Source organism: Neodiprion virginianus, chromosome 5 (genome assembly GCF_021901495.1).
Source record: "Neodiprion virginianus isolate iyNeoVirg1 chromosome 5, iyNeoVirg1.1, whole genome shotgun sequence".
NCBI lineage: Eukaryota > Metazoa > Arthropoda > Insecta > Hymenoptera > Diprionidae > Neodiprion > Neodiprion virginianus.
This window is the reverse complement of record NC_060881.1, coordinates 1,338,063-1,348,791: the sequence shown is the minus strand read 5'-3', so window position 1 is coordinate 1,348,791 and position 10,729 is coordinate 1,338,063. Positions and strand designations below refer to the sequence as shown.

General features: G+C 43.8%; 2 protein-coding genes across 6 annotated transcripts in view; both read right to left on the bottom strand.

Moving 5' to 3' along the window:
* The window catches only part of LOC124305937 (phosphatase and actin regulator 1-like), a 155,740-nt gene extending 145,328 nt beyond the window's left edge, over window positions 1-10,412 (bottom strand). For 3 of the 4 annotated variants that reach the window (XM_046765970.1, XM_046765971.1, XM_046765972.1), the window contains exons 1-2: window positions 10,263-10,411; window positions 6,336-6,437 (exon numbers count right to left, since the gene is read on the bottom strand). In XM_046765970.1, the coding sequence (XP_046621926.1) occupies window positions 6,336-6,437; window positions 10,263-10,368 (208 nt within the window). In that variant the 5' untranslated portion in view covers window positions 10,369-10,411. Of the gene's footprint in view, window positions 1-6,335; window positions 6,438-10,262 lie in introns of all 4 variants that reach the window. The other variant, XM_046765973.1, reaches the window with a different exon arrangement.
* Window positions 6,565-9,054, bottom strand: LOC124305941 (F-box only protein 7-like). Of its 2 annotated transcripts, none has more exons than XM_046765980.1 (3): window positions 8,723-9,054; window positions 7,264-7,795; window positions 6,565-6,774 (listed from the first exon to the last, which is right to left on the bottom strand). In XM_046765980.1, exons 1-3 carry the CDS (start codon window positions 8,905-8,907, stop codon window positions 6,604-6,606), a joined length of 888 nt encoding a protein of 295 aa, XP_046621936.1. In that variant the 5' UTR covers window positions 8,908-9,054; the 3' UTR covers window positions 6,565-6,603. The 2 variants fall into 2 exon arrangements, with proteins under 2 accessions (XP_046621936.1, XP_046621937.1); XM_046765981.1 differs by having other exon boundaries at window positions 6,565-6,732; window positions 8,723-9,046.
* Window positions 10,413-10,729: the final 317 nt, after the last annotated feature.

Below are 10,729 nucleotides of genomic sequence, written 5' to 3'. Positions count from 1 at the left end.
AGGTGGGTACCTACCCCACGAGTATTTTTGGAGTGTTGCTACTTCCGGGAGTTAAAATACCGAGGACACCGCGCCTTTTAATCTTGACGCGTGCGCGGCTTGATGTATTTTTGAGAGAGCAAGACCGTGTTAATTTTTTTTTTTTTTTTGTTTTTTTCGCTTTCGAATCGATCAACCATTTTCGAGAATCCCCTTTCTACACGCGTCGAATCATTTTGGACAAATTGCGTCACTGTTATCTAATAAGGGTCGTGGCGCCCCGATGGTAATAAAACCTGAGCTATGAATCACAACCCGTGCAATCCATGACCTGCCAAAATGACGGCCACCGAATTGTGCGCAATTTGCAAGTGACTGTTGAACGAGTTGGCTTCTCTTTAATAAATTTCAGATGATCCTAAATAATTTTCACAGTAACGTTACCGACTGACTTCATCCTTATCGCACATTTGAGCGTAAATTTCGCGCCCGGGAATCAATTTTCATTGTTATTACTATCGCGTCTGTTGCACAAGCGACACGTAAATCCGGGAGGTTATTTGAAACGCGGTAATTACCTGTCCCTCGCCCAATTCAACGATCCGAAATCACCGAAATAATATTCCCTCCACAATGTAGGGGATAGTCCGTCTCTCTCATTCCAACGACGAGAAAAATGGATGAGAATACAGATTTGCGCCCTCACGTTATACAATGCAGAGACGTTCGGGAATTCCTTTCGTATTTCAATAAAAATTTTTTCCACACCGGGAACAGTGGCGATACATCATATTTTTCTCTTCTCTTACTCTTCTACACTGTACATGTATACGGCTATTTTCGTCTCCTCGTCGTTCACGGAGATTTATCGTCAATAAAGAGCTCTCGACTGGTCTCGCGTTTCTCGGTACGGCCGAACTTAGGAAACGGATAGCCAAACAGGTATAATATGCGCCTCGTGCGGCGCTTTCGGAATTACGTCAAACGGTATCAGAACCGAGATAGGAGGGGGCCGTCAGAATTTCAAGGCTCAAAAAAGAGCTGGCCGTAAAAACGACGACGCATATGTCCATTAGGACGGTCAGAGAAGGGAGGAGATTCGGACCGGAGTAAAGATAAAGCGGAGATTTCTTTGAAAAGTGTGTAAGCGTAAAGAAAAAAAATACACAAACAAAATAAAAATAATTTAAGAACGTCTTTATACAGGAGTAATTAACTCGCAATGACGATAAACCTCGAGTATTGCACGGACGTTAAAAAACAACTTGCACAATACGGAGTTCGAAAATAATCATCACACATACACACGTATTGTATATTCATGCGGGTAATTATACATACATATATATATATATATATATATATATATATATATATATATATATATATATATATATATCGACGATAAAAAAGAACTCGCGTCCATGTAACAGATTATTCGTATCAGAGATATAATTACTGATTAATTATTACGCTTGAGCGCGTTATTCCCGGTAATGATAACGGAAAATATCACGTAACTGTTGACAAAAATACTGCTGCACCGCACTTGTTAAATTAAGAAAGTAGCACGTAAGTCTGGAGGCGATGAAACTCGGATTTTTCGTACAGTTGCAGCATCCGAATATTCAGACAAACGGAGCATGAAAAATAAGGGTTAGTGGCAGATCGTTCAGTAATACAGATTTCGCTGATTATAGCGACGGTGGATAATCGGAACAGGGGCTGAAACTCGCTCATTTACCCTGCGTTTAACTTTTACCGCCACTGGGCGACGAGCCGCGAATCCCAGGACATTCGTCCGGGACGGGTTCGGTAAGCGAACTGAAACTGGGTCCAGCTGCGCTGAGGAGAGAGGGAGAGAACAGAGAATCGGGTGGCTGGTGAGAGAGAGAGAGAGAGAGAGAGAGAGAGACAGAGAGAGAGGGAGGGAGGGAGGGAGAGAGATAGGGGCCAAACGGCGCAAGCTTCGAGCTTGGAGGTCGCGGGCGAGAAATGGGACGCGGGTTATAATGTCGGTGCAGGATCTCTTCCTGGGTCCTTGAGCGTCCTGCATGAGGGAGCAATCGTTATCGACTGGGGAAGAACAAGTCAAGGAAAAGGAGGAAGCGACGGATCCTGCAGGCTAAAATCGACTGTATATAGAGATTCGCGAAAAACCGAATCGCAAACATCGAATGTAAAGGGAGAAAACGGAGGGTCAAATATTTGCGACCCTCGGCGGTGGAAAAGTTTTTTTTTTTTTTTCCACCCTCCTTTCAAACCTGGTAGAGAAACTCGGATTTATGGAATTGAGTTCGTCTCGACGAATGAATCGAATTTTCGCTAGCGCTAGCTTAGCGAAACGGTGAATTCGCATTCAGGAATTTTTAGCCTAAGATTATGGGGTGATGGAAAATCAAGGATGAAGAAGCAAAGAGAGGGGGGGAAGATTCGAGTTTACTTGGAGAGCGATGAAGTTTAAGGGGTTATTTTGTTTTTTAGTTTCATTTTTGGAATGTAAATATGTTCGAGTATGTGCACAGAAAATTTCACGTCGTTCCGACAAATATTCTCCAAGTTACGCCAACATTTGCAAAGACGCCTCGGAGCGTTTAAAAGTGCTCTCGAAACTTTGAACGCGTTTTTTTCAAAACTAGGTTTACGAAGTCGGTGAGCAAAAATTTCTCGGAAACGGCTGGACCGATCAATCTCAAAATTTTTACACAAGCTTTATGAATAAACTTTTCAGGCCTTGATCGAAGGTTTTTGCTCGCCGATAAATATTTTCCATTTTGTATTAACTAAATCTTTTTTGTTTTTTCATTTCGGATGATCCAGTCCAGAGATATATTCCTCACCGCAAGACGCTTTTTTCTAAAGGTGCTCCCGGAAATCGGTTATAGCAGTTTTAAAAATCATTATTTATACAAACAAAAAATATCAGACTAAAGTTCAATAATTAAATTTGAATATCAATAAATTGAAATGTCTCTTCGTGAAGAATCCTTGAAAAATCACTCGTTTTCGGCCTCCTGAAGCATCGGAAGCATCCGAAAAAGGGATAGTGATTCCGATTCTTCTGGTCGATCGGGAACGTTTATGTACCGGAAAGGACGGCGATCACAGGTCGCGGTGTTAGGGAATAAGACGTTTATCTGATACGATTCAAAGATGATCCGAGGAGACGGTAGACTCGCCCCCTTCAGGATTCGCGTTACATCAGCCGTCCGCAGCGGGGAAATGGGGAATAAAACGAGTCGTCCGAGGTTCGAGGCGACGCGTATAAAAATAATAACAGTAATAACAGTAATGGTGGAAACCGAGGCTGAGACGTCGAGTTAACTGCTTCGCGGGTTCTCAGGATGCGGGAATTTACGGCTGAGCAATTGAAGACATCAGGAAGAGACACGCGGGCTTTCGGATAACGCTTATACTTTCAAACTGTCGCTTCGACCTCCTGGCAATCAGGCGTGCTCAAACGATCCTGTGCAAGAATAATCATCCCCCTCTCCAGAAATCTGTCCAACATCAACTTTTACCACTCGACATTTGACGAGGCGCTGACACAAAATCACTTTATTCCGATCCCGACACGCACTGCGCGGGGATTCCTCCCCCATTAAAAGTCGCGTGGTATGTAAATCCTTCAGAGAATATCCCGCTGCTGTACGAACAGCGAAAAACGGAAGAAGGCAAGACAGGCTGCGAGCATCCTTCTCGGGATTTTTTGCCAAAGAAAGAAGACGTCGGAAGAAAGCTCAAGAGGAGAGAAACTGAACAAACGTACGTAGTATCCAGAATCAATGACTAACCGACTAAGACGAAAAGCAAAAAACTATACTTCAAGTATTCCCGAATTCACACTAAACTGCAGAATCACTATTAACGTTATCGCAACGATTCATTCTGAGGAAAAACGAAACATAATCATACTTTGAAATTTTCGTTCCTTCAAAGTCGTTGTAAAAATAAGAAAATAGTGTTTTTTCCCAATGCTTCGTTAGGATAACGTTACCAACTTCAATCTCGTGAGTTCATAACCAGTCTAGCTTTCCTTCAATATCTCTGAGGAGAAAACCAAAAAACAAACCGGTTTATATTTGCGAATAAATAAAGAATGACCGGTAGCAGCGTTTCCTTTCATTTTCCGCCTCGACGATGCCGCGCGTATGTAAAAGGTACCATAATTTTCATTGCGGAGCCGTAACCGTAAGTCGGACGGAAGTCGAATGGAAGTATGTAATTTTTTATACATAGGTATTTGCGTGCATGGTTTATGTGCTATACTTATTTTCCCCTTCGTCCATCCCATTCTCCGATTTTCCGACTTATCCCCCCATTCCTTTTCTCCGTCTCTCTCTCTCTCTCTCTCTGTCTCTCCCGTATCCCGTCCCACAGACGACACGGCCGAGGATGACTCTCGAATTCGTGGCGAGATTGAGCCACCGCGACGTAATCTCGACCGCCTTCTACTCTCCTGACCATTTTCGGGTTGCTGACAAAGCACCATACACCTACCCTGCACTCACGGTGTATGGGAGGGATCCTGTTCACCGATATATACGGACAAGCTGACTTCATTGCCGCGATTTGTGGGCCACTGATATCCTCCCTGTACAACAAGCCTTCCTCTTCTTTTCCTCTCCTTCTACCTTTGGCGAGCGGAACGACCTTTGACGACCTTCGAAGTCCCGAAGATGGAATAAAATAGAACGAAGCGTTTTCGCATCCATACGAAGCGCGCGTCTCTATCGCCGATCGCCTATCTCATCATTTTTACTTTTGTCTTCCTTTTTTCTTCCTCTTCTTCTCTCCTCAACTCATCCCTCGGGTCGGTGTGTAACGTATTGTACCTGTCCTTCCCTTTTCTCTCTATCTTCGTGTACATGAGCACAGCTTTAACGCCCGCGCCGTGTCGTTCAGGAGCTGCAAGAGCAAACTCGAGTCGGCATTGTCTCCGTCAAGGGTGTGCCGCAGCATCTCGTCTCTCGCGAACCCTTGCTAAGATCTGGATATTCCTCGCGCTCGACGCGTACGTCGGCGTCATTAAAGTTTCCCACCTTTGGACCGACGCTTTTTGCATTACAACGACTCTCGTTTTATACGCCACGTCGTCAGGGCCGAAAATTTCACGCTCCATATATTTTTAACGATATGTATTTCCTTGTTTATCTCTCTTTTTTATTTATCTATATATACTTTTTTTCCATCAGATTTATCCGATCGATGAACGTTGTCATTTGCCAATGAATAAGATTACGCACGTGCGAAATAACAAACAACAATGAAAGTATTCCTTGATGATATCATATTCATATATGCGAAGCAGAGGAAGAAGAAGCAAATTAGATAGTGTCATTTTTCTCTTTCCCGGTATGTTTTATCAAGTCCTACAGTGTAAAATTGACGAAGGTGAAATATTTGTGTGATTTTTAGGTCAAAGAAATTTCTCCGCCTTTCGTACGAAAGTAATAAAAAAAAAAATGTAAACGTTTGAAATTTATCACGCAACTGAATACAAAAAGATGACAATGTTGCGCGTATAGATAAGAGAATATAGGTACCTGCGAGTAGTATGTACAAAAAATAATGGAAGAGTGTATGCCAGTCACGTGAAATACGTAAGCTCCAGAAATTGTGTGAGTTAGACCCAACGAGAATTGGGAACTTGCTGCGGTACAAAAGATTTCAAGGGTACCACCAAGGGCAGCAGTCTTTACAGTCTTTTATCCCCCTCCCAAGTAACAATTCGTATTAATTACTGCGTTGTAAGCACCGAATATAACAGTCGTGCCAAAGTTGTTGCGTATAACGCAGCCTTGAAGAAGGGATAAAATTTGATACAACCTAATTGAGTTACGAGTCTGAAACTCACGAGATAAGAAATAATGAACGATAGATGAACGCGATGAGCCAAGGAATATAAGGCCGAAGTTAGTAACGTTATTACAATGATTTACGTTTCGAAAAAAATCTTCATTTCACAATTGCAAAAATGTCTGAAATGCAATAAATCGTAATAAAACAAAACGTATTCATAATTTGAAAACTCGACTGCTTCAAAGTTGTTACAAAGTTGCAAAATAGTAAACCCCCCCACCCCGACGTGTTTCTTTGCGTTAACGTTACCAACTTCAGTCTCATCGAGAAATTTAATAAAAAGTGCAAGATTTGTCAAAGCTAATCCATATCGTGTGCGATTCGGAGGGAAGGAGTGTAATTCAAGAAAATGATGTTGACAAAGAAAATCAGAATCACTTTCCATGATTCCCAGAACTATGGTACGGTCCTGCTAATCAGCGAGCTTTTACCAGCGAAAGGACGAATCGCTCGTGGAAAAACTCTTTACTCCAAATATACGACGACTGACTTACCGGTATCGCCGTTTGCCTTGGCCTGTCGTTGCTCGGTCGAATTCTGCGAACTCTCACGAACAGCAGCACCGACCGCTACCTCATGAAGTGCGTCTTCCCCTGCTGCAAGTCGAAATACAAATTTAAAAAAAAAAACTCAGCAATTTTCAGCCGCTCCCATTTCTCCGCTCAAGCTGCTGGTTTAAGGATATCGGTATAAAAGGCAGCATGGAAAACAGAACAATGAAAATTTATTTCCAATAATCGTTTATTCGGATAAATAGCGTAGTTAATATCTATGCACCGGCCAGCATAGCGGGATGCTGCGTCCTCTTGGAAAGTCTGCTGAAACCTCGAGATCTGGCCACCACTCGTCCATGAAGCTCGGCGTCGACGCGATAGTTGTTTCATGGAAGTCCTGGTGAGGGTTGCGATCGATAAAAAGTGGAGATATTAACATCTGGTAGAAATTGTAGACATATCACAAAAATAATCGGATAATAAGTATCGATATTTACTTATGCATGAGGTTTGCTCGGATATATCGAGCTTACGGTCCGACTTGGCATTATAAACATTTGTCGAAGCATCGTAGGTAGAAAAGAGGTTGTAAAATATGAAAAAAGTTAAAATCCGAAATAATTTCTGCAAAAACGGTCCTTTCCCATTCATTTCAGGCGATTCGAAGACAATTTCAGTACTTATATCACAGTATGTTCTGTTCGAAGTCAGAAAGAACGGAAGGGTCGATCAAATTTACTTCTTTCTCTGTTAGGTATTAAAGCTGTGGGAGCATGTAATACGCAAGACACGCGAGTACGATGAAAGCAAATAAGATGGAGGATACGATGCCTATGAAGCACGACGACAACTCCTTGCGTATTCCGCGAGTGTTACGTTTCGCGAGAGCTTCGGGCAGTTTCAATTTGACTATGGAGTGTCTGCTTACGCGATAAGTTTCGTAGTAATTTCGCTCGGGGCAGGAATTTTGAGGAAAGTCGCGTAGCAGCAGTCTTTTCCAAATTATGGGTTGCATGACGAGTTCATGGAATTCACGGGAGGTTTGGGCGAGCCTGGTCAAGGAGTAAGCGTCCATCATCCGTATGATCCGGAGCTTAATCTCTGCCGGAAGTCCGGGGAGACTGGCGTTCGGGATTCCAGCGACTGACAGCATTTCACAGCGTGCCGGAGTGGCCATGTTGTTTTTGAAGACGACCGAGAACTCTTTCAGGTTCAGGTAACGCCCGGCCAAATCCGAAGAGTAGATGTTCACGTATTTCACCGTCTGCAGCGCCCTGCTGAACACCTTTCTGGACGGATATGGCAGTACGAGGTTCACGACCAGCGTATCTCCGCACGGGATCGCCAGCAGCTTGCATTCCCGATCTGGCAATGGTTGCAATTGAAATTTCAAACTGTAATTTCCAGTGTCCGGCATTTTCCAGTCCGAAGGTATTACCAACGATCTCTTCTTTCCGTATCTACAGTCATTCAATGTAAAAGCTGTAGCATAGTTCATATGAATTTTCAAATTCTTAAGCAAAAACATTCAGCAATTTTTATACAGGATGCCAAAGAGAGCGAGCTTTTCAAGGATTTCTCGACATTCAAGAAAGCAGACAGATCTTTTCACGCGTCAGTGACTCTAACTCAAGGATTCCATTCCTTTTTGTGAATTTGAAATTTACGCCTAATGCCACGAAGAAACCGCTCGAAGTTGGAGCGTCATTTACGCAGGGCGAGCGCACGGGTATCAATGCGATTTTCAGTACCGCGTGGTAACAAGTCCATCAACATGTATGTTTATTATACGACTGAAAGGGCGACTAGCAATATTCGCGTGTGTCGTGTTTCCAGTGGATCTTCGTGTGACCAGAAGTTTTGCTACAATCATTCATAGTTTATACAAATTATATTTGAAGAATCATTCGTATTTATGCAACGTGAATTATTCTCAATCAATCGCAACCGAGTTATTTGCCGATATTTCGTTGCGAACAACTCGCGCTCAGAAAGTACACGCATCGCGCCTGCACGTAGCTTACCCTCCACGCTGTGGCCGCGGCTGTTCTTACCGACCGACAATTTCCCCGTTGAAAGATTTGCCGCCGAGCACGTCGCCGAATCGCATCGTTAGACTGCGCTAGTCGTGAGATAAAGTTTTTATCGAAAGCTGTCTCTCCTTGTCATCACGTGGTTGATTTGTAGGTTCGCAATCACGGACCTGGTCGAGTCGTCTGATGTTTCTTGTTTCTTGAATACGATCGAATGTGCAAGAAACATCGCGATAGAACGAAAAAGAGAATAGAAGTGATCGAGAAAGGCGTAAGTTTGTAGTTTTGAAACTGAACCCTGTTATCCATGCAATTTCGCAAGTACAAGAATTATTTGCATGACATGTTATTTACCCTGCATCGGCGTCCGCTGAACCTGATCCCGCGATGAAAAATCCAGCCTCAGCCATGACAACTATCAACAGCACTACCATGTAGTCGTGGTGTTGCGCATCCTCTCCGAGTGTCTTCGCCAATTCTTCCAACTTCACGGCAAGTCGGATCGGCGTGCTCTCCTCGACGAGCACGGGTTCCGCCATACTTTCGCTATACAGCGATAGTCTCGCCTTTCACAACTTACGTAGAGTCGCAAAAAATATTTTCCGATTCGTAATTCAGATTAGTTTGACACTTCGCATGTCACCATGCTTCGTTCGCATTGGTGGTTAGTTGTCTGCCTGGCGAGCGTCGTTCGAAGCTCCACTGAAAAGACTACGATCATTTGAATCGTGAACAAGGGCACTGTCGGTATTACTCCCGACTGCGATAAAGGCCCGCTTCTCGTACTGTTGGAGGATAACCCTGTTTCGACTGGTTTTCACAACCTGAGCCGGAAGGAATCGATCCGCTTCGCGAATAATTTGTTCTTCCTTCGTTGTTACGTTGCGGTAGGTACTGGAACGGTTTTTCCGGCCATACAGCACCCACTGACATTGCATGTATGTACTTCTCTCAAAAATTTCACACACTCCGCGGCGTCATGAGCAGCGGTAATCACATGTTTACCGTAACATTTTATACGCGTTATACATACACATATTTCACTCTTATCTGCGATATACGATCAGCAGTATTTAAGCCATGTTTAAACTCGGCTTATCACCGTTGAATTATCCAAAAACCGGCACATTCTTCCCTCATAATCGACGCGCTAAGCGTTCTCGAAAAAACCACACGGCAATCAGAACGAACCATTTCATCTCAAAATCGAAAAAAGACGGTACACTGTCTATCTACGAAAGAGCCGCGGTCAAAGACAGTCGCGACTTACCATCCGAGCGGATCGGAGTTGCCGGTGCAGATTTCGGCACGATCGAGTATTCGAGTACTCAGCGTGTCAAACGAGACTCTTTCGCACAGTTTGAGACTGTCTTCTGACCTCGGTAGGTTTGCCGATCGAAAAAGGGGCACGGTGAAGATAATCCGACGGCGCTCGGCTGCAACTTGTTATAAGGACGAGTCAAAAACCGTCGTGCGAGGAACAGAGCGAGAGAGCGAGAGAGATAGAGAGAGAAGCTGGATATATGTGACTAAGGGACCAAGGAATGCACGATATTTTTACGCAATAATAATATATTCCAACGGTCCCGGATTCGATTTGTACGGTACTAAGAATGTGATTCACTGACTCGTTGGTAATCGTGACATCATTCGGCTACCTAACCGACCTGCAACAACTTGTTGCACACGACGTGATTGTTTCCACACGCGATACATACCGATTCTTTTCCCTTCCTTTCTTTTCCTTTTCCGTCCTTCCATCCTTCTTATCTGTCCTTCTCTCTTTCTCTCTTACCGAGTGCATTTTTCCTTTTCGTTATTCGTGTGTAAACTCGAGCTGGTAAACACTACGGGCTCGATAACTAGGCCACAATATGCTCAGAGAAAAACTCACCCAGTAATCCCGGCAGCGAACCCTCATCGTTTGACACTTGCACTTTATCCTCACCACGCGACGAATTTGACACACACGATACCGTCGAGCCTTCCGATTCGGCCATTTTCAGGTTAACTCGCGCTAACCTGAAACTACTCGCCGCTCACCACATTCGAATCAAAACTTTTCGAAACTTCAATCCGCGAGGCAAACGGTTCCGTGGTTAGCTCACAGATGGCGCCTCGATAATAAAACACGCTGCCGACCTCTGTTGACGGTACGGTTCAACATCACATTTCGATTATCGTCCTTCAAATGTTTCGAATATCCGTTAGGCGTTGCAAGGAAACTGTTTTTCTTCTCACAGTCACCGAAGAAACTCGAATTACTTTCACTGGTAATATATATCATCGTATCGAGTGATATGCCTACAAGTTTCTTCCGCAAGCGAGAGAATAACAGCGGGCTTCAACAGCGTATGGTAA